The sequence below is a fragment of the Schistocerca cancellata genome, chromosome 3 (genome assembly GCF_023864275.1).
Source record: "Schistocerca cancellata isolate TAMUIC-IGC-003103 chromosome 3, iqSchCanc2.1, whole genome shotgun sequence".
In the NCBI taxonomy this organism is placed as follows: Eukaryota; Metazoa; Arthropoda; class Insecta; order Orthoptera; family Acrididae; genus Schistocerca; species Schistocerca cancellata.
This window is the reverse complement of record NC_064628.1, coordinates 559,129,742-559,154,655: the sequence shown is the minus strand read 5'-3', so window position 1 is coordinate 559,154,655 and position 24,914 is coordinate 559,129,742. Positions and strand designations below refer to the sequence as shown.

The 24,914-nt window shown below is 41.6% G+C and overlaps 1 protein-coding gene across 2 annotated transcripts in view; it reads left to right on the top strand.

The window, feature by feature from the left end:
* The window catches only part of LOC126175406 (lateral signaling target protein 2), a 335,369-nt gene that overhangs the window by 227,877 nt on the left and 82,578 nt on the right, over window positions 1–24,914 (top strand). For both annotated transcript variants that reach the window (XM_049922200.1, XM_049922199.1), the window contains exons 2-3: window positions 6,785–6,931; window positions 22,107–22,238. In XM_049922200.1, coding sequence (XP_049778157.1) covers window positions 6,785–6,931; window positions 22,107–22,238 — 279 coding nt within the window. The remainder of the gene's footprint in view (window positions 1–6,784; window positions 6,932–22,106; window positions 22,239–24,914) is intronic.

The following is a 24,914-nucleotide window of genomic DNA, read 5'->3' as shown; positions in this document are numbered from 1 at the left end:
GTAACTGGACATACATCCCCTATTATTCTTCAGCTTATTTCACAGCCGTATTTTGTACGGGCTCTAAATTGTTGAACACATGCTCGCTTATGACTACTTTTTTTGAATATCGAACAGCTCTCCTATTTCAGCATGAGTGCGTGGATATTTGGAACTTCTCCATGTACACAGTATTTCTGAAATGTATAATGAAGTTAACTGTGTTTGCTCCATTTTCTTCGTCTTTAACAACGTGTGTATTCGTACTAGTTTTTATGTTGCGTTGGCTCGACTTGTACAATAGGCGATGCAGCGCGTGTTTCGTTTATAGTTTCAGTGGCTTTGAGGTAGTGGATGACCTTCGATTTTGGTGGAACTTAGTGATAATGGCCAAATGCCGAAATCAGTCGATTTTGTACACGTGATTAATCAAATAAATGTACATTCATTTTACAAACTTAAACAACAGCAGACAGCAAAACTCTTTTAGCCACTAGTCGCAAGAAAACAATCTTCGACATTAAATGACAAAAATTACTCAAGGACGAGTCATGTAAAACTTAGTTCGCACTTTTCGTGCACGGAACGCAAAACGTTGTTGAGAGCAAGTACGAAGTTGGCATCAGGTATCTTGACTTAATTTAGCAGTGCGTCAGATGAAATACGTCCTTCTACAGGAACTAGACTTCTGTCAGCGGCGGGTCAGCATCAAGCAAAAATGTATAATGAAGTGAGCTGTGTTTGCGTCATTTTCTTCTTCGTTGACAACATGAATATTCGTACTTCTTAATGCCTAAACGCCTTAGGGAGAAATGACGGTACCCTAAGTATTCTTGTTATAGTAGAGACCGGGACAGGTTGGCCCACTTTTTTCTTGATTTTTTTCGAGCTTGTATTTTGAATGTTTCCACAGCCCTTTTTATGTAGAAACATAGTTGTATTGTTTCAGCATGTTGACAACTACATAATTATGGCGTGTAATTGATTTTTTATTCATTAAAAATATGTATCACAATATTATCACCTGGGGCAACATACCCCACCCATGGGGTAAGTTGCCCCAGCAGTTGGAACAAGCTAGCCCATGTGATTTTATAATTTACGACGTTGGTTATTTAATTGAAAATATATCGACTTTCATATACACAATTTAATTTAATTTAATACAAATTCTTACAGCTTGGTAACAAAAACTACAATTATAATTCGTGTTACCATTGTTGCAATAACTGTTTCACAGAAGAGCATCTCCAGAACTTTAATCTGTGCTAGTCTGTCTGATTGTTCGATAGGATCTTCACAGTTGAAACAGTCATGAAGTCCTTTCACGTAATTTTTTACACATGACAGTCGTTCCAACCGTTTGCAACTTGTGTATTGAATCCATTCATTATCCGGATTGCTGTGAGAACATTGTTTCACACCTAAGATACAGGGCATTTTCATTTTGAAGAATCTTGTTACGAATGCCTGCTTTCTTTCTGCCAATTATTTGAGGATCTTTGTAAATGACGACAGCCACTTCTGCGCAGAACATCGATATTTCTCTGTAAAGTGTTTTCTTTTCTCTCTTTGGAGGCTCGTCGTTCGCTCTGTGATGCGTCTTTCGCTGGAGCGTATGTCAGTGTTGCTGAAGTACTTCTTCGCGTCTTTGCTGTCTCTTTTCTTGGTTGCGACTTCTGAAATGTCAACTTCTTCAGGCATTGGTGAGCACGTTTTATCACGCGATGTGACGTTTAACTTAACAGGCGTTGTTACTGATAAAATAGGGCTACTATTGTGTTCTTGAGCAGTTGAAGAGCCAGCTTCACCAATCAAACCAAAACCAACAGCTTAAGGACCAGGTCTATTTGTTATGTATGAAGACAGACAGTCACTATTTGTGAAAATGTCCCTGTTTAAGGTGAAAATACCTATCACTTTGAATCCAAGCAAGTATGTTTCTGGGCGTAACTGTGTTTGGTAGTGCAGTTTTGAACTTAGTTTTATATATTTCTTCCATTATATTTTGATGGTATTATTAAAGTGGCTAAAATACGAAGAACAACACTACAAAACAAAGAAACATGCTACTTGAAATATTTCTGCGTAGCCAAATCTATCCCAGAATTTTTGTGGCTTTTCAGGTTCTAAATCTTTGAATTTTTTGCAGTACCATTCTAAAAACAAAACGGCAGAATGGCTGTGAGAAAAAACATGATCACGTTCGAAGATGCGTGCGTATCTGATACTTTAAAATATTTGTCCTCCAATGTGCCATAAGTAATAATTTCAAATTTGTATTACAATCGTTAGTTGCATACATGAAGACAAGTTATTGGTTTTGGAAGGAAAAAAGCAAGTATCGAATAAAGTTACCAAAGATACAAAGTTCAAGATACAATTTTCTTACATAAAAGTGCATTGAATATGACCTAGACTTCGATTACGTTTGACCTATTAAACTTAATAAGAGCTTAAACTTAATAAGAGCTCACCTAGAAAAAGACAGCGGCGCAGGTTGGCCGTGTGGGCCGACTTGCCCTATTTAATTGGGCCATTGTGGCTCATCGCCATATTGCAATTATACAGGGTGTTTCAAAAAGGACTTTACAACTTAGAAAATTCGTATAAATGAATTCATAGTACCTACAGAGGTGATAGTAATGTCAATTTATAGGGAAATACGTAAAGTTTGGTCTCGCGTATTTCGCTAGTGGCGAATCGCACATTAAGGAGCACTAGTGGCAGTTGCGTTACGAATGTCTGCCTTCAATGGACCCGAGCGTGCTAGCTGTGTGTTCTGGTTTGAAGAATTGAAGTCCGCGACAACAGTTCCGTACCAAGTACGCTAAAAATCCTCCTAGTAGGCCCACGATTTATGAGTGCCATAAATGGGAAATCGTCAGGTCGTCCAAGCACATGTGACGACGTAGTTGGACGAGTGAAACAACGTTTTGTCAACAGCTCTATGAAATCGACCCGCCGTGCATGTCGCTATCTGCAAATCCCGCTTGCGTCTGTTCGGTGAGTGCTGAGAAATCGTTTGCATTTGAAACCGTACATATTGACGATCGTACAAGGAATAAAAGGCACTGATAAAATTGCTCGCAAGAACTTCTGTTCTGATATGTTAAATCGATCACATGAGGATGAAAATTTTTTGCACAAAATCATCTTTTCTGACGAGTCGCCTTTTCACTTAAGTGGCAAGGTTAACACACATAACTGTAGAATTTGGGGCAGTGAAAATCCACAGCAACCAGTGAAACATGTTCGTGATGATAGCCCAAAACCGAACGTTTTTGGTGCATTGAACAAGATGAGATGTACGGCCCTTCTTTCCGTGAGAGAACCATCAACGGAATAGTGTACCTGGATATGTTACAACAATTTTTGATACCACAGATCGATGAGGATGACCAAGAACGAAATGTTTACTTCACTCTGACGTCCGGGATTTTCTCAGTGACTGCTTTCCAGGTCAATGGGTTGGCCATGATGCGCCAATTGCATGGCTCCCACATTCCACAGGCTGACACCACATTAAAAAAAAAAAGAAAAAAAACAGGGATTCATCAAGGATATCATGTTTGTACCTCCTATGCCGGCTTCTCTACCTGAACTTAGAGCAAGAATTTACGCCGCCACTGAGCAAGTTACACCTGCAATGCTACAGCGAATTTGGGAAGAAATTGACTTCCGATGGGATGTGTGCAGGATAACCAACGGTAGCCACTTGCAACATCTTTAAGGCAGAGAAACTTGATGTGTTCCCCTACAAAATAACACTAAACCCAGCTCTACATCTTCTTAGAATAAATTTATATTAATTTTTAAAGTTGTAAAGTCCTTTTTGAAATACTCTGTATTAGCAACACCAACTGGGGTGCAGATCCCTCTACGGTGTTGCAGCTCTACGAGCCTTTGTTCAATTCTGCCTTGACTATGGGAGTGTGGTTTCGGCGGCGCCCTCAGCGTTGCGTCCTTGTGGAGGCCCGAGTCCCTCCATTGCAGGTTAGGCGTGCACAACTGCTGGCCAGTTACGTTGCACACGTTCGTAGTTCTCCTGCGCATCCGAATCACTGTCTCCTTTTCCCACCCATGGCGGTTCATCCCCTGTATCGGCGGACGAGGTCAGGGCTTCCAATTGCAGTTCGTGTCTGACCCCCCTCTTTCTGAACTGGAGTCCTTGCCTTTACACCTATACTTGAGGTCTATTCACGTACACCTCCATGGTGTACACCCAGGCCCCGGCTTCAGCTGGACCTTCGTCATGGCCCTAAGGACTCGGTTAACCCTGCGGCTCTCTGCTGCCACTTCCTCTTGATTGTTGACATGTACCAAGGCCACGAAGTGGTTTGCACCGACGGCTCGATGGCTGGCGCTCACGTCGGCTTCGCGTATGTCCGTGGAGGACATATTGAACAGCATTCTTTGCCCGATGGCAGCAGTTGTTTCACGGCTGAGCTGGCGGCTCTCGTGCTCTTGAGCACATCCGTTCATGCTCTGGGGAGTTGTTTCTTGTGTGTAAGGACTCCTTGAGCAGCCTACAAGCTATAGACCAGTGCTACCCTCGTCATCCTTTGGTAGCGACCATCCAGGTGTCTGTCTATGCCGTGGAACGGTCTAGTCGTTCAGTGGTGTTTGTCTGGACCCCAGGTCACGTCGGAATCCCAGGCAACAAACTTGCCGACAGGCTGACCAAACAGGCTATGCGAAAGCCGCTTATGGAGATCGGCTTCTCTGCAATTGACCTGCGCTCAGTACTACACCGCAAGGTTTTTGCGGCTTTGGGAGACGAAAAGGTATAACCTCAGCACGCACAGCAAACTGCGTGCCATTAAGGAGACTACGAATGTGTGGCAGTCCTCCATACACGCCTCTCGCAGGGACTCTGTGGTTCTCTGCCGGCTCCACAGTGGCCACTCTTCGGTGACACACGGCTACCCCCTGCACCGTGATGACCCGCCTCAGTGTCGGTGCGGCGCCCGGCTGACAGTGGCCCATGTCTTGGTGAGCTGTCCTCCTTTGGCTGCCCTGCGGCGGACTCTTCAGTTACCAGACTCGTTGCCATTAGTTTTAGCTGACAACGCCTCATCGACTGATTCAGTTTTACGTTTTATACGTGACTGTGGGTTTTATCATTTTATATAAGTTTTAGCACATGTCCTTTCTCCCTTTGTGTTCTGCACTCTAATGCGTTTAGGGTGGATGTTTTAATGTGTCGCAGAGTGGCTGGCTTTTCCTTTTTATTCTCATGGTCGGCCAGCCACGGTCATCTGCTCTCTTGTTTTTACCCCTTCTCCCTGTTTCTTCCCCTTCTCCCTGTTTCTTGCTTCTCTCTCTGTGGTTTTCGTTTCTTGTCCATAGTAGTGTCCGTTGTCTTTCTGTCGTTCTTTTGGTTCTTCCTTTTCTCCCGTTCTTGTGCTGTACGTCTCCTTTCTTTTCTTCTTCCCCTTGTGTAATTATTTTACCGATGACCTCGCAGTTTGGTTTTCCCCCCCCACCCCCTCCCCTTCCTCTCTTTTAAACCAATCAACCATTACACTCTTTTACTTTTGTGTATTGAATGCAGTTAACGTTACAAGTGAGAAAGTATCTTGAGGTGCCTGCACTCCTGCTGTATTCACTTTCACAAATTAAAAAAAAAAAAAAAATGCCAACAGGAGTAAAAACCGAGATTAGAGGACATCAGACATGTGATCGGAAAACAAACCTTATACTAGAGACACGAACATAAATGTGATACAAGCAGCAGTAATAACCATTGACAACACCTTTCTCCTTTTTATGTTTTTTCGTCTCCAATTCCCCTCCCGAAACCTATTTCTGATTATCCACTTGTTTTGACGCTTGTAATGGAAAATTTTCTTGTGAACATTAGAAAGAAAAAGTTGGCATTAGCAAATGCTTTTGAGGAAGCAAAAAATGATCATAAACTGCATACATGAGGAGCAGATCAGTATCAGTTCGTCACATGAAATTTCGTACTTTACTCTCGCCACTTTGAGAAAATTTTTCTAAGTTAATAAAAATGGGTAGAACAAAGTGACTCGAATAAAATTACAGTATTATGTAACTTATTCTGAGAATTATAAATCTGTAATAAATATTTTGCACATTTAAATTTATTGTGCAGTGCAATAACTGAGTACGGTGTTGGTCATTCCGTGTATTGTTTATTATTAGGGGAGGAGATATTAAATTTTCGTAAGGCAGCCTAAGTTATGAAGTGACTTTACACATTGCCCTCAGAGATAATTGTTTTCCATTATTTCAGCTTGTAGAGCAAGTAAATGGAGCTCATGGAAGAAGCACAAAACAGATTTTCTAAAGGCCCCTCCCAACTAATAAGCAGCCAGCTATTCAGACCTCATAGTCTGGTTTAAGACGCACAATTCACCGTCAAAATTGCAGTCCGGAGAACTACATTCTTTCTTGTAATCAACCCTAGCTGTGTTGTGTTAATTAATAATTATTATGAAGAAGAAGAGTTCATAATTACAAATGACTACTTCATTATTCCTTACTGTGAGTGCCACTATTTTTTTTTTTACTCGGCCAGTGTGGGAGTAATTTCGGAACATTGCTTGACCTCACATTTGTGAATATAAAAAATCTTTTCCAAGCTCAGTGTTATTTTACTTAATTATTAACTATCATTTATAACGGAAACTTTACAATTCTGTGCTCTTTATACACTTCTACTTTTTAAGTTGTACACTGATTAATTAGGTACTTTCTAAATATTCAAATTGTAGTTTATATGTTTACAGTGACACTGTTTCCAGGTTTTGAGAGAGAATTTCTTTGTGTCTTGCAGAAGGATGATCCATCACTGTTGGCACAGTTTTTCTACGCTGATGAAGCGTTGAATGTGGTGGCTGCAGAGCTGGATAGTTTTGATGGAAGGAAAGATCAGGAGCGTTGTCTGGCACTTGTTAACCACCTAAGACAATGCCAGCACAAGGTCTGTATTTTGCACGAAATCCCCATATACTGTCACAGAACACATTATTGGAAAAGAACAAAAGATTTGGCTTGATAAGCATTTTAGGTGTAGTAATATTTTGGTGGGCAAGATAACACATTGAAAGTTGTCTTTTGTTTTCAGTACTGTGTAGCTGTAAAATCCAGAATAAAAATTGTTCATACATTGCCGGAAAAAAGTGCACCCTTTTAGAGATTTCCGATTTAATCAATATTTATTTCTGCAACAGTGCATATGGAGTGCACGAAATCATGACATTTAAAGATCAATAGCATAAGCTATTCTGAGATACCAGGTATCGACTTAGGCTGCAACACTCACATTAGAACGCGGTGTAGTCTCAATTGTCCGCAATGCAGGCGCTGGTTCTGGCATCTAATAGATCGTAAAGATGGCGAATACTGTCTCGGGATACCTTATGCCACGTCTGTTCGACCCGTTCACGCAGTTCTGTAAGAGTTGTTGGTTGACGAGTCGCACTAGCCACTTCTTGTCCCATCGTATCCCACACGTCTTCGTTTGGAGACAAGTCCGGATATTGTGCTGGTCACGCAAATTGCTGCACGCCTTCTGAGCATGTTGGGTTGCACGGATAGTGTGTGGGCGAGCATGATCCTGTTGGAACAACACATCACCATTGTGTTGCAAGAATGACAAAAGAGCGGATCTAACAACATTCAGCACATGCCGAGCGCTGGTTAGTGTCCCGTCCAGGGACACCAAAAATATGAAAGAGTTGTAGCTTATCGCAGCCCAGACCATTATGCCTGGGGTCGGGCAATTGTATCATGGACGAAGGCACTCCACGAGACACCGCTCACCAGGTTTTCGTCGTACGCGCAAACGACGATCAGCTGTGTGCAGCAGACTGCTTTCTTTGCTAAAGATAACGGTGCACCATCCTCTGACGGCAACAGTCGAGCTGTGCACGTCGATGCTATAGCGTGAGTAGAAGACAGATTGGAGGGATGAGTGCCGGTAGCCGTGCTGTTAATAACCAGCTCGCATCAGTTCGTCTTGACACGTCTTGGCTCACAAGCCATATTACCCGTGCTGTGGTAGCATTACGATCTGCCACTGCTGCCCTTACAATACGACGATCCTGGCCGCCGTCTGTGCTGTGTGAACATCCATAACCAAGTTTACAGGTGTGGGAATGTGTACGTGACCACTGCTACCAGTATTGTTGCACAGTTGACGCATCACGTCCAACTTGCGTGGCAATTCTCCGAAAGGACCGTTCCGCCACTTGGAAGGCAACTGTTTGACATCTTTCAAACTCGCTTAGTTGGCTGAAGGGAGCCGAATGTGTCTCTGTGATGTAGTTGCCTGCTTACTTCATACTTTTGCACCACACGGAGCCTTCTGGCTGTGAGGATTATTTATTAGAGGATAGACGCAGATGTTGCCCTGGTAGCTATGCCAGTGCGCTGTCTGTTGTTGGACGTCGTCAGAACCATTATCAGTACATTCATTCTCTCCCATGCGGCATATGCCGTCAACGGATCAAAATCGACGTTGTCTCTCCATGTGTACTATTTATTTTGGGCTGTGTACACTGACGGGAAAAAAATCGCAGTACCGTGAAGGAGTTGTGCGACACAAACAAAAGTTGGTAGGTGGGTTTCTCCATCTGAAAGACGATGTTCATTCAGATTTCGTGACAGTCGCAGAAGAGTGGCGCTACTAGTGCCACTGTCAGGATGCCAGTCAGGTTCGCTTTAAATGAATGCTGTACCGGTCATGGAAGTTAGTTACCTCTGAGATTAGATGTGGTGAGTAGGTACTAGTAAAGAAAGCCTTTAAGGCGGCATAGACGCCATTTATCAACACCTCACTGAGCTCGAATGAGGTTGTGTAATATGTCTACGAGAAGTTGGACTTCTTACCCTCTGGGGTATTGCAGAAACACTTGGCAGGGATGTTGCCATAGTATGTGATTGCTGGCAGCAATGGTCAGGAGAATGTGCGGTCGCAAGAAGACCGGGTTCCGGACGGCCAAGAGGCACTACCAAAAGGGATTGGTTCAAATGGCTCTTAGCACTATGGGACTCAACATCTGAGGTCCCCTAGAACTTAGAACTACTTAAACCTAACTAACCTAAGGACATCACGCACATCCATGCTCAAGGCAGGATTCGAACCTGCGACCGTAGCGGTCGCGCAGTTCCAGACTGAAGCGCCTAGAACCGCTCGGCCACACCGGCTGGCACCAAGAGGGAATACAATCGTTTTCGGTGTATGGGACTGCTGCGTTTTACTGCCTCTGCAGCAGCAATTTGAACAGCAGTTTGCACCATAGTGTCTCAACAAACTGTTGCAAATCAGTTACTTCAAGGACAGTTCCTACTCAGCCGCCTTGTAGCATGCATTCCAATGACTCCAAACCACCATCATTTGCAACTTCAGTGGTGTCAAGCAGGGTGGAGATCTGTTGCCTTTTCTCGTGAAAGCTGGTTCTGCCTCAGTGCCAGTGATGGCCACGTGGCGGTTAGGAGGCCAGTTGAGGGCCTGCAGTCAGTCTGTCTGTCTGCGTCCTAGACACACTGGACCTACACCTGGAGTTGGGGGGGGGGGTGCAATTTACCTCATGCACCCTGACTGCAAATATGTATGTCAATCTGATAATTCAACCTGTTGTGCAGCCATTCTTGAAAAGCATTCGAGGGGTCTTTTCTAACAGTATAACGCTCACCAACATACTGCTCTTTTACCCCAACATAGTTTGTAGAGTGTTGACATGTTGGCTTGGCCTGCCCGATCACGAAATCTGTCTCCAATCGAGCACAAATGGGACATCATCGGGCAACAACTTGAGCATCATCCACAACCAACATTGATCGTCCCTGTATCGACTGACGACATGGGAGGGAGAGGCTTGGGACTCATTACATAAACTGACATCCAGCACATGTACAACACAATGCACACACGTTGGTATGCTTGTATTCAACATTCTGGTTTTTACACCGGTTGTTAATGTAACAGCATTTCACATTTGCAATGGCTTACATCGCAGATTTAAATGTCTACGCACAGATGATGTACTTACTGAAAATAAGTGGTCGCTGATATGCATACGCAGTGGTGGCACCTGATAATGATTCAGATGGGTTTTATAGGATTTATATCAGGCGAATTTGGTCTCCAAGACATCAACATGGGTTCCCTATAATGTTCCTTAAATCACTGTAGCACGGTTCCAGCTCCAAGAAATGGACACTTATACTGCTACAAAGATGACATCGCCATTGGGGAAGACATAAAGCATGAAGGGATGCAGGTAGTTTGCAGCTGTCAGCACGTGTTCGACTACTAACACAGGCCCCATGCAAATGCATGAGAATGTCTCCCATAGCAAAATTCTGCTCCCACCAGGGTGCGTCTGCGGTGCCGTGCATTTTTCAAGCCTCTGTTCACCTTGATGAGGGCGTTTATAGAAATTACCATTGACCTAGTGTAGCAAAAATGTGGTACAGCCGAAGAGCCGACGCATTTCCACTGATTGACGGTCGACTCCCGATGGTCCTGTGCCAACTGCAATCGTAACTGACAGTGTCGTTCGGTCAACATGTGAACATGGAGGGGTGATCTGAAGCGGAGCTCCATGTTGAACAAGGTATGATGAACAGTGTCCTCTGAAATACTTGTGCGAGCACTAGAATTGTGTTCTTTTGGCAGAGATGCCACAGCTCACCATCTATCCGGCTTTACAGAGTAGACAAACTTCCGAACCCCACATTCTGTGAAGAGTCATGGACGTCTAACAATTTAGTGCCTAGTGTTAGTTTCACTGTCCTCCTATTCTTTCTGTAGATGCTCACAACAGTAGCATGTGAACATTCAACCAGCTTTGCCCTTTTTGACGTATTCATTCACAGGGTTTGCATTACCGTGTATAATCATCTGTCCTTTGACAAAGTCACTAATCTCAGTGGATTTCCTCATTTGCAGCCCATACCTTTGCTATGGTGATCCCCTCCATCTGCCTCTGCTGCGCTTACGTACTTTTCATAGCGCATCACATGCCTACAATGTCACCAGGTGGCGATGATGATGATGATGATGATGATGATGATGATGATGATGATGATGATGATAAGAAATACCAATATGTGATGACTTCATATGCCAATATCCAGTGGCTAGTAATTGACAAAGTAGATAATAGTTCAGACATATATGCCATAGTGGCTGCTTACGGTAATCACTATTTCTAGCTTTCTCCAATGAACATTACCCCCATGATGTCGAGGGCTAGAATAGACTTGCAGTAATTCCTTGCGTGTCAGAAGCAGGGTCTCAGAGGAGTGTTCTTTGACTTAAGTCCACTTTTATGGTCTGACCTCTACTTTTCTAAATTTGGAGGAGAACACCTTACATGTTGGATAATCTAGATACCATGTGCTATGATCTCATGCTCCTGGAGAGAAGTGTCATGATATATCCTCATGGTTATAGCTCCCTGACAGTGCAGGGACCACACTGCTAATTCACCAGTTTGTGCCCCTGCGCAAGTGTGATATTTACACAATGTTTGCAAAGTTTGACATCACATCGATTGCATGGAGTCATTAACACCTTTTCTTAAAATAAAGTGCCTTTTAATCTCGCATTTTCTTTTCCCTCTTGAAAACCAAAGAATACTGCTGGAAGGTTCTACCACCCAGTCTAACAAGAGGGCTCTTGTAGTAAGTCCTCTTGATTCAGGAATATCTCAGAGTTCCAGGGTGTATAGTAACAGAATGCATGCTGCTAGGTAGAATGTGTTTTTGTTGTATGTTGTTGCTGTCTTCAGTCCTGAGACTGGTTTGATGCAGCTCTCCATGCTACTCTATCCTGTGCAAGCTTCTTCATGTCCCAGTACTTACTGCAACCTACATCCTTCTGAATCTGCTTAGTGTATTCATCTCCTGGTCTCCCTCTACGATTTTTACCCTCCACGCTGCCCTCCAATACTAAATTGGTGATCCCTTGATGCCTCAAAACATGTCCTACCAACCGATCCCTTCTTCTGGTCAAGTTGTGCCACAACCTTCTCTTCTCCCCAATCCTATTCAATACTTCCTCATTAGTTATGTGATCTACCCATCTAATCTTCAGCATTCTTCTGTAGCACCACATTTCGAAAGCTTCTATTCTCTTCTTGTCCAAACTATTTATCATCCATGTTTGACTTCCGTACATGGCTACACTCCATACAAATACTTTCAGTAACGACTTCCTGACACTTAAGTCTATACCCGATGTTAACAAATTTCTCTTCTTCAGAAACGCTTTCCTTGCCATTGCCAGTCTACATTTTATATACTCTCTACTTCGAACATCATCAGTTATTTTGCTCCCCAAATAGCAAAACTCCTTTACTACTTCAAGTGTCACATTTCCTAATCTAATTCCCTCAGCATCACCCGACTTAATTCGACTACATTCCATTATCCCCGTTTTGCTTTTGTTGATGTTCATCTTGTATCCTCCTTTCAAGACACTGTCCATTCCGTTCAACTGCTCTTCCAAGTCCTTTGCTGTCTCTGACAGAATTACAATGTCATCGGCGAACCTCAAAGTTTTTATTTCTTCTCCCTGGATTTTAATACCTACTCCGAATTTTTCTTTTGTTTCCTTTACTGCTTGCTCAATATACAGATTGAATAACATCAGGGACAGGCTACAACCCTGTCTCACTCCCTTCCCAGCCATTGCTTCCCTTTCATGCCCCTCGACTCTTATAACTGCCATCTGGTTTCTGTACAAATTGTAAATAGCCTTTTGCTCCTAGTATTTTACCCCTGCCACCTTTAGAATTTGAAAGAGAGTATTCCAGTCAACATTGTCAAATGCTTTCTCTAAGTCCACAAATGCTAGAAATGTAGGTTTGCCCTTCCTTAATCTATTTTCTAAGATAAGTCATAGGGTCAGTATTGCCTCACGTGTTCCAATATTTCTACGGAATCCAAACTGATCTTCGCCGAGGTCGCCTTCTACCAGTTTTTCCATTCGTCTGTAAAGAATTGGTGTTAGTATTTTGCAGCTGTGACTTATTAAACTGATAGTTCGGTAATTTTCACACCTGTCAACACCTGCTTTCTTTGGGATTGGAATTATTATATTTTTCTTGAAGTCTGAGGGTATTTCGCCTGTCTCATACATCTTGCTCACCTGATGGTAGAGTTTTGTCAGGACTGGCTCTCCCAATGCTGTCAGTAGTTCCAATGGAATGTTGTCTACTCCCGGGGGCCTTGTTTCGACTCAGGTCTTTTAGTGCTCTGTCAAACTCTTCACGCAGTATCATATCTCCCATTTCATCTTCATCTACATCCTCTTCCATTTCCATAATATTGTCCTCGAGTACATCGCCCTTGTATAGACCATCTATATACTCCTTCCACCTTTCTGCTTTCCCTTCTTTGCTTAGAACTGGGTTTCCATCTGAGCTCTTGATATTCATACAAGTGGCTCTCTTTTCTCCAAAGGTCTCTTTAAATTTCCTGTAGGCAGTATCTAGTTTACCCCTAGTAACATAAGCCTTTACATCCTTACATTTGTCCTGTAGCCATCCTTGCTTAGCCATTTTGCACTTCCTGTTGATCTCATTTTTGAGACATTTGTATTCCCTTTTGCCTGCTTCATTTACTGCGTTTTTATAATTTCTCCTTTCATCAATTAAATTCAATATTTCTTCCATTACCCAAGGATTTCTACTAGCCCTCGTCTTTTTACATACTTGATCCTCTGCTGCCTTCACTACTTCATCCCTCAGAGCTACCCATTCTTCTTATACTGTATTTCTTTCCCCCATTCCTGTCAATTGTTCCCTTATGCTCTCCCTGGAACTCTGTACAACCTCTGGTTCTTTCAGTTTATCCAGGTCCCATCTCCTTAAATTCCCACCTTTTTGCAGTTTCTTCAGTTTTAATCTACAGTTCATAACCAATAGATTGTGGTCGGAGTCCACATCTGCCCCTGGAAATGTCTTACAATTTAAAACCTGGTTCATAAATCTCTGTCTTACCATTATGTAATCTATCTGGTACCTTCTAGTTTCTCCAGGGTTGTTCCATGTATACAATCTTCTTTTATGATTCTTGAACCAAGTGTTAGCTATGATTAAGTTGTGCTCTGCGCAAAATTCTACCAGACGGCTTCCTCTTTCATTTCTCTCCCCCAATCCATATTCACCCACTATGTTTCCTTCTCTCCCTTTTCCTACTCTCGAATTCCAGTCACCCATGACTATTAAATTTTCGTCTCCCTTCACTACCTGAATAATTTCTTTTAACTCATCATACATTTCATCAATTTCTTCATCATCTGCAGAGCTAGTTGGCATATAAACTTGTACTACTGTAGTAGGCATGGGCTTCGTGTCTATCTTGGCCACAATAATGCGTTCACTATGCTGTTGGTAGTAGCTTACCCGCACTCCTATTTTTTTATTCATTATTAAACATACTTCTGCATTACCCCTATTTGATTTTGTATTTATAACCCTGTATTCACCTGACCAAAAGTCTTGTTCCTCCTGCAACCGAACTTCACTACTTTCCACTATATCTAACTTTAACCTATCCATTTCCCTTTTTAAATTTTCTAACCTACCTGCCCGATTAAGAGATCTGACATTCCACGCTCCAATCCGTAGAACGCCAGTTTTCTTTCTCCTGATAACGACATCCTCTTGAGTAGGCCCTGCCCGGAGATCCGAATGGGGGACTATTTTACCTCCGGAATATTTTACCCAAGATGACGCCATCATCATTTAACCATACAGTAATGCTGCATGCCCTCAGGAAAAATTACGGCTGTAGTTTCCTCTTGCTTTCAGCCGTTCACAGTACCAGCACAGCAAGGCCATTTTGGTTAGTGTTGCAAGACCATATCAGTCAATCATCCAGACTGTTGCCCCTGCAACTACTGAAAAGGCTGCTGCCCCTCTTCAGGAATCACATGTTTGTCTGGCCTCTCAACAGATACCCCTCCGTTGTGGTTGCACCTACGGTATGGCGATCTGTATCGCTGAGGCACGCAAGCCTCCCCACCAACGGCAAGGTCCATGGTTCATGGGGGTAGGGTGTTTTTGTTACGTGAAAGGAAAGAGGGTAGCTTTGAAAAAGTTGCACTTTTTTACATTCAAAAGGGTTTAAATGGGATTGCGCGTACATTAAAATCTGTTAAGTGGTTGCCAAATGGACACTGTTGATCGAAAGCTCAAGTTCCCAAATAGCGACATACCTTCAAAAAGACAAAAGAATCAGGGAATATGCCTCTGAGATTGAGAGCCATACCACCTTTAACTACAGAAAATGTGTTTTGACGTGTAGGGATCTGGTTGACGTTCCCAAAAATGAAATTAAGAGCTGAATGGTCACAAGAAGGCATTGTTGATGTCCATAGTATAATGACAAGGGTGGATGGCGATCTGGTGAAGTGAGGCTCATTTATACTTACTTTCTAACAGCATGAAACTCCCAGGGAATGTCAAGGCAGGTTTCCTTTACCTAAGCTTGCAGCCTAACGTCGCCCAACTCAATGTGCTGTTTCATACTACTGTTGGTTGTAAGGGAGAAGCCACTAGTGACAAATGAAGTAAGGCCATCCAAATATGAGTTGCTCCTTTGACGTGTGTGAATTACTCTTGGGATCACCCTGTCTGGAGTAGGAACTGCAGTGTATATCACGAAGAATGAAAGATACAAGAACTTAAAATTATGAAGCACATCCCTTATGGTCAGACGGAAAATATGTTCAAGACCATGGCCATGCCAACAAATGTGCCCTCTATTTTATGTGACTCAAATGAATGTGGTGCCCATTGTGAAGCTTTGTGATTTATTCAACATGTTTCCTAAGATTTTAGGGAGATCCTCTTAATGTGTTAAGAGTGAGTGACTAGCTCACCCATGTTGTTTATAAGTGGTCAACCAGTCACATTTCTCTGTGCCGTACATATAGCTCTTTTGTTGCGCGCGCGCGCGCACACACACACACACACACACACACACACACACACACACACACACACACACACACAGGGACATCAGCTCCCTCAACCCCCACACCAATGGCATTGTCAATAACCATTCTGTCAGTGCAGCTAGAGATGCCTCATACTCCCCAATATCACCAGGCAGGAGGATACCTGCTAAGGTGCCCCATCCCTTCCAGGATGATATGGACCAGAAGTCTACTCTCAATAAGTGGCTGAAAAAGCCACAAGCTGTGGGTCATAGAAAAGAATGGGTCTCTTTTTCCCAGAAGTCAAGATAGGAAAATCCTCACAGGAATCGAAACCTTAGAAGGGCAAGAAGGGAAAAATTGAAAGGTATACCAAATTCTGTGAGTCTTCGTGGCACTCTAGGAGACATGATTTTTAGAAACCTAACCGCCTGCTTTTAAAAATTGCAAATCCTACAGTAAAAACCGTGTTAACACTCAGAGGGTGTCTAGATGAGTCTGTACACTCATAGGCCCCTGACAACTTCATTGAGCAGGTGCCAATAAACACTGTATTGGAAGCTGTGGCTATTAGTGTCCACTAGTCATTTACAGTAGCAGTATGTAATATCTGTCTACCCCCAGACACACATATAACATATTGCCAGCTGATGGAGCTAATGGAACAGCTGCCTCCACCCTTCCTTCTATTGGGGGACTTCATTGTCTACAAGCCTCATTGTGGTTGAAACACATATAGCAGTGTCCAATTAATAGAGTATTTAAGTTCAGAAATGGAAGTCTTCCTACTTTACACTGGAGCAGCAACACATTTCGGAACAGCCCATGCAACATACTGAACCATAGAAATTACAGTGTGCACTCCGAGAACCTCACCCTTAATCTGGTAGTACAACCATGATAACCTCTGTGACAATGACCACTTTCCTATCACTCATTCGGTGTCAAATCATGGCTCAGTGGAATACGTGCCACGTTGGTCACTTTGAAAAAGCAACTGGCAAGCAACTTTGAAGCCAGTCATGAGGAGTGTATTGAAGGAGAGGTGCAAGATACTATTTACATGATTATACATTGCAGGAGCAACATTATCTTAGGCTTCAGGTGCTCCACACCAGAAACACGTCCCATGTGGTATGAAGAAATTGCTGTAGCTATCATCAAGTGTCGAAGTGCCTTTCAGCAACATAAACGCCATCCTTCTACAAAAGTTTTATAGCATTCAAGAGACTTGTGTGTAGGCCTGGTTTTTAATTGAAAAGTGGATGTGGAGTTGTTGGGAACAGTATGCATCATCTATGGGAGCCCACACCCATCGCCTCAAGTACAGACTAATTTCTGCCACATTTGCAACTGCACATCATTCACAGTAGTTCATGGCATCTTCCTCAGTGGTGAAATCTGTATTGATCTTGTTGCCATTGCCGAAATGTCCACACACAGTAACTACCAGTTTTCTGATTTCCTGATCTAGTTGTGTGTACAGGACCTTCAATCAATCAGTGTTCTATTTAGTGAATAGGAGTTCCACAGTGATTGTAAAGAGTGTCGACACGCAATCCCCTGACATGATAAAATCCACAATCAGATGCTTAGACACTCTAGCAAAGACAGCGTAAGACACATCCTCAGCTTTTTCAATCATATTTGGTGGGAAGAGAAGTTTCCCTCCCCAATGGTGGAGGGTATTATTATTCCTAACCTGAAAGCGGGAAAAGATTTAAAATTAACGGATTGTTGAGCTATCGAGAGATAGTGGACTGCGCAAATTATTCATAAGAATGTTCGATTGATGACTGTGCTGGTGCCTGGAAGCCAGAGAATATTTATTGCAGTTTCAAAGTGTCTGTTGGGCACTCTGATCCACTGCAGACCAATGATTCATCTGGAATTTGCAGTATGCAATGCTTTCATGCTTCGCCAACACCTCGTCATTGTGTCCTTCGATCTGCAGCAGGCGTACGGTACCAGATTGTGCGCTCACATACACTGCATGAGTGGGGCTTCCAGAACTGTTTACAAATTTTTGTACAGAATTTCCTATCTCTTCTACCGTTCCAGTTCTGGGTAGCAACCCTCAGCAGCCAGTATTATGTATAGGAAAGTGATGTCCATCCTGGATCAATCCTGAGGGAAACTCTCTGTGCCATTACTGTATATGTTATCATGATTGCAGTGAATTGCAGATTCTCACTGTCACTGTATATGGATAACCTATGCTTGTATCATAGCACTACAACATTGCCCACCACGGAGTAAGCCTGTTGATAAAATATCAATATAGATATATTATTACTTTTCCAAAAACATTTTCAATGTGAATCAGCAACATCTCATTCCCCAATATATTGATATTGAAAAGGCAATACCAAGTGCCAATATTTTCATTTTACATTATATTTTCAGTATATACTTGAAACTCTTCTTTTGAAATTATAGTAGAACATCATTTTACTTTCACTGTGGGATGAGTCTTACTATTTTTTGAGCTTTCAACACATCCAGCCTTTCTCTTTGACTATGTGAGGCAATCATAGGCGGCACAGAGTAGTAGTCCAATTATACTCGGGTGGCATTGTGAATGGAATAAACAAAAATCTAAATGACAAGATTGGTCTTTGCGGTGTGCAGACACATCTGAGGGGAAATGCTGACGTAATCAGGGCTCGGCACTATGAATAGAAATGGCAACTTGTAACTTCACCATGCAATTTTGACACTACAGCTGCTAGGTGCTGGCATTTGTAGAAATGAAAAAAACAGTGAAGTCGACATGATGTGTTCCGGACAAATCCGATGTGTGACGAAACCGAATGACGGACCCACTAAACATCTTTCATTGTGCCAGATTCAGACAGTTAACATTGTTAGCAAAATGGTTGTCACCAAGCGTGAATGTGCATCATTTTCCTTTCAGTTCATGCCATAAGGGGGATAAGAAGGCTTTTAGCTTGTTGATTTACAGAATATCTAATAATAAATCAATACGCAGCTCTAAAACCAGCACTGTATTAACAATGTGCAAGTGATATTTTTATAGGCCGATACATCAGTATCTTTTATGGCAATATATTGATACTTTTTTCGATGTATCAAGTGCCAATCATGATATTTTTTAAATATCGGGGCCCTGAATCTTAGATGGTAATTTTCTCCCACAAAAACACATGCCTCGTGCTGTTTTGTTGACTCGGGACTCGCATCCTCACCCAGAACTTTACCTCAGTTACCAGTTACTGGAAGTAATTGAAAGTTTAAAATTTTTAGGCATTTTATTTGACAATAAGTTAACATGGTTACCATGTGTACGCCAGCTCAAGGCAAATTGTGTGAGGAAACTAAACACCCCCCAGGTTTCTCTGCAGTTCTCCTATTGTTCTACAAAGCTTTGATTTATCCTGCCTGGACTAAGGATATTTCGCCTTTAGGTTTGTGAGCACAATCAGTGCTGAGATTCTTAGGCCCTGTCTGCCTCAGTTGTGTCCATCTGGCAACTGGAGCCTTCCGTGTGAAACCCCATAGACAGCCTGCAGGTGGAAGCTGGTATCTCACCACTGAGGGCCAGATACCAGCAACTTGTGGCAAACTTTGGGGTTACAATATGTCAGTTGCCTACCCATCCATTTTACTTAGCACCATTTCAGAATGATCAGTTCAGACCATTTACTAATCTCCAAAAAATTGGGTAGACCAGCTGGGATATTACTGATGGCATATCTCAGTAGTACCCCAGAAATCTTTTGATTACCGAGACCCAAGACCTATTAATTGACCTTCAAAACTCCTGAACCACCGTAACATTCATCTGGAACTGAGCCACAGGGGCAATATGGGAAATGAACTAGCTGACAAGTTAGCTAAAGAAGCAACTATAGGAGAGAAATTTGAACTGGGTAGAGACCAAAAATTGGAACTGTGACATCAAATTTTAAAACACGGTTACAGAATGGATGGCTACCACTGCGCTCAACAAATCGAGGGTAATCAAAGGGACCACTAATATGTGGCATCCTTCCCTCCAAGCCTCTCATGAAGATGCCATTGTACCATGCTGACTATGTTTTGGCCACACTAGACATTCCCATGAGACCCTTTTACATCAAGAGGGCAAACCCCTGCCCCCAATGCAGCTGTGGTATCATTTCATGATAGCTCATATTCTCTCATTATGTGTCCTGCTGGGTGACCTTAGACAAATGATCAACCTGTCTAGCTAATAAAGTCATAAGTTTCCTGAGAGTAAGTGGATTTTATAACAAAATATAATTGATCTCAACATTCAGTGTCAAGGAGTGGATGTGAGGGGAGTGAGGGGAGTACCTCTCACTGTAGTGTGTGTCCTGAGTGCCGCCCCCTCCAAATCTCTCTCTCTCTCTCTCTCTCTCTCTCTCTCTCTCTCTCTCTCTCTCTCATCTAATAAGCCCTCTAATCATACAGTATTCTTTTTTCCTCACCCCATTGTAAATGCGCCGATTATGAAATTTTGTGGTGAATCTTTCAGTGATCAGGTATAGTTTTAGCAGCTTGGGTCCCATCTCTCTTTTAACCATCTGACATAAGGTACTTCCTTGCAGATTTTTGACCACAACAACCAAGTCACAGAGCCTGGAGTTGACAATTCTTCTTGTCTCATTTCACATCATTTTACTTGAATTTTCCGTGCGTCAAGGGAATGGTAACTGAGATGTTTAGTCCCTTTAAACCCATAATGATATCGAAATGGTGATTATGATGTGGGGTCACTGTGGAGCGATGACTGAAACACCCATAACAATTCTGACAGCAACAGACACGCAGTTAGTAATACTCATGTATAATATGTCATTTATAGACAGTGCAACAAGTACAGTGTGAGGGTCTAAGACTTTTGTCTCCTGTAACATATGAATCATGAAAGGTATCTTTTCATGTAAATGGAAATTTGTGGAACTTTATTAATATTGAGATACAGCCCTTAAATTTGTTTTTTAAGTGGAACTGTTGTGTTTTTCGGTTTTGAACGGCTTATCTGTTTTAGAGTGATTCAGTGGTGTAACTGTCTTGTAAGTATAACATGGAATTAGCATGTAAATTCTTATTGACTGTGGGATTTTTTGAGCTGTTGCTGCAACCATCTGAATGGCGAACCACAGGGAAGTTTATACCACTCTACATGCAAAATAGTTGCCAAGGCAAGCAGTAAAAGATGTTTACAGCTAAGTTGATAGTATGGAGATCTGCTGGGCTGTGCTCTATTCAATTGATCACAACAGCAGTACAAAAATCCAAGTATTAAATGTAATTTTACCCTGTAATTTCTTGTGAGATCTACAAAAGAGTTAAGACACTGACATTTTTCTTTTACAAGAATGCAATTCTGGCTCAAAAAACATCAGTATTCTATTTCCAAACCGAAATTAAAGCCTGTGCCTCAGTAATGTATGAAGTAATCCATGAAGTTAGGTAAACATATTGGTCTTTATTTTATGAGCTCCCAGTCACTATTTCACTATGTGAAAAGAGATAAAAATGTCTTAAATAAAACAGGAATTATTTGAGCTAAATATAATTGTTTCATTCAATTCAGAACATTATTCAAAAGAAACAGCTTTTCAATTCTCTTTAATATTACCTGGTTTATTAGTTCCAATTTTTGGTTCAAGTCCTTCAAACTAGGGCAGTTATGACATTTTGTGTCAGGGTTTGTTCTCCCTGTCCCCATCCCTGTGGTCCCCTCCTACCTACCACCTCTCCAAACACTTGCATATGCGTGCACATGCACTGATTTCAACCATATAGAAATTATCAGTAACAACTAGCAACCTAAATGATAAATTTAAAAAGTTGCATGTGTGTTTTCGAGTATCATGATGTTAAGACATACCGTAATTTATTTCTTAAGAGAAACTAAAGTATTGAACACTGTGTTGTTGATATGTTGTCAGTGAATAAGTGTGCCTGCTATGTCAAGTAAATTCATGTGTAGTTGTTGGACATGATAACAAAATATTATTCATCACTTTCAGTATGATGCATGTAGACAAATAACTTGAGCTAAGATGTGATTGAGACCTGTTCTTGAAGTAGGATGTTAACTGTGAGCTTCACATAGTTTGAGATGTGTTGCTGAACTATTTAACACACAGTATACTTTTAAATAGTTCATATTTAATTAAGACATTTAAATTAAATATAATATATAGTATGGACATCTTTTTAGGTACTTACAATCTGCAACCGCATCATGGATGATGTAATTCCATGTGATCGAGCAAACAGAGATTTCCGTGTGAAGTTTCCAGATGATGTAATGCAAGAAAATCTCGCAGGACAGCTCTGGTTTGGAGCAGAGGTTAGCTATTGTTTAAATATTTTGATCTTTATACTTAAAAATAATGGGAGTGGTATGACACACACTACACCTTTCAGCATTATTTTTTCTTGCCATCTGGTACAAAATATTTGTGATCCATTTACCGAACAGCGGAGGTGTTGAGTCGGAGGTATGCACAATGAAAAGACTGCTGTATGTTTAAGATGTCAGCGAAAAGGCCTTTTTCCGAAGTGAAAAACACACACACATTCACACAAGCCCAACTCTCGTCCACATAACCACTGTCTCTGGCCTCCGTGGTGGCCAAAGGCTGTGTGTTTGAGTTGTCTTAAGTGAATATGTTGGTTTTTTCTACTTCAGAAGAAGGTCTTTCGATCAGTAGCTTAATTGTATAGCAGCGTTGTTGTTGTGTCTGTCTGCGACTCGGTGTCTCCTCTATATGTGAGTAGCAGTCTACCCTTTTCCTAATATTGTTGTGATTCATTTACTGTTTTTATATTGTTCTTTAAATAGTTTGACAGTCGTAAAATGTAGCGATGGGTAACATTTGCCTTTGTTGTAATGTAGTTTTGTACAAATTTGTGTTTGCATGTTTTTGGTTAGTATTTCAATCATGCAAAAGAACAAGCAAATTGTAGAAATGGGTTTAACACAATGCACCTCTTACAAGTTATGAACTAAAGTATAGAAATGAAAAATTAGTGAAAATTGACACTTTGTGTGGAATTCATAGACTTTGAGAAAGCTCTCAACTTGATTTCAATGGTATCATTACTGACAGTCCCTGAAAAACAAGGCATTGTTTTGACATATATTAGTACCCTGAAGAGTATGAGATCTGTTCAAAAAAAATCCAGAACATTTTTAATTTTGTGCCAATGGTGTGTTGGAGTGAACTGTGGTTAGCATCCCTGCACATGCTTGTGTTTAATGTGTAACTGCTGAAAGTTTCATTGTTGTATGTCTGTTAGTTATTGTTCAGTACTGCATTGAGTATAACATAGTGTCACAGAGTTTGCGATTTTAGAGATAGCAGAGTTAGAGGAGCAATGCATCTGCATTAAATTTTGTGTGAAACTCAAGAAAACCTTTACAGAGAAACACCAAATGAAGCAGGGAGCTTACAGGGATGAGTGTCCTCAGTATTATGAGTAACTTCTGTCTGGCTGTTTTTAAACTGTGTGAATCAGAGATGACGCTTGTTCAGGATGCCCTTCGACATCTACCGATGATACTGATGACAAGAACGTCAATGAAATTGTGTGCGCCAATCGAAGACTGACTATCTGAGAGTTTGCACAAGAATGTAACATTTCAGTTGGATCATGTCATGAAATCCTGAAACAGCATCTTGAAATGAATTGTGTTGCCACCAGATTCATTCCATGGTCCGTGAGTTAAGAACAGAAAAATCTTCACCTCACAATCTGCGAAGAGCACAAATGAGAATAACATGTTCCTTAAGAGAATCATAACTAGTGATGAGATATTGTTCTACAGTTATGATGGTGAGACCAAGGTTCAATCTTCACAATGAGTCGGGAAGAGTTATAGAGGCTAAAAAAAGCTCGTCAGGTCAGGTCAAATGTCAAAGCCATGCTGATAGTTTGACTTTGAAGGATTACTTCATGATGAATTCATGCCACAGGGATGAAAAGTTAATTAGTGGGACTATTGGGATGCCTGGAAGAAAATGTGAGAAGAAAACAGCCTAAAATATGGTGACGCAATTCACGGCTTTTGCATCACGATATTGCACCCACACGTCATCCCTGTTACTGCATGACAATTGCATGAAAAACGAAATCACTGTGCTTCCTCATCCTCCATACTCTCCAGACCTGGCCCCTGCAGACATTCTTTTATTTCCAAAGTTGAAAGCCCTACTGAAAGGACAATAAGTTGCAGTAATAGACGAGATAAAAGAAAATTCACAACTGGCTCTTCACACGATTCAGCAAGGGGCATACCAAGACTGCTTCTGGAAGTGGAAACAGCATTAGGAGCATTGTATCAATTGTGGAGGAGAGTATTTCAAAGCAGACAATGCACAATAAGTAAAAGGTAAGCGTAGAAAAATTTTATGGACCAAGCTCCGCAATTTTTTGAACAGACCTTGTGTAAACCTCGGTGCTACAGCTTCTAATAGAATTCATCAGGACAATGGGGACTTTATAAGAGGAGATGTGCAAATATATTTTATATTCCCAACAGCTCTAGATCTGTAAACTGAGGAAATGAAGAATGAATGTGTTAGTAGGACATGTTTTAATCTCCCTATGAATGTAAGAATTTTTGTATTTTGGAGAATTACAGACAATGACTAGGTGGACACCAAAAGAATAAAGCTAAGTAACCTGATGTACCTTTGGTGAATTTAAATTGATGAAAAAGCCAAATTTCTGAGGTCTTTGAAAATGAACGGTGGCAGTGAGTGTGTCTTCCATTTTCAAACTGAAGATAGCCCAGTGAAATGCTTGTGGAGAAATGTATGTTGGCTATTACTGGAATATATAGAAAGAAAATTGTCTATTTAAGGAGATAAACAATGTAGGAAAAGATAGATTGCTACTTACCATAAAGATAACACACTAAGTTGCAGACAGGCAGAATTAAAAGAGAGCCACCATAAGCTTTCAGACACAGCCTTTGTTGGAAAAAGAGAAATGCACACCATTCATTCACACAAGCAAG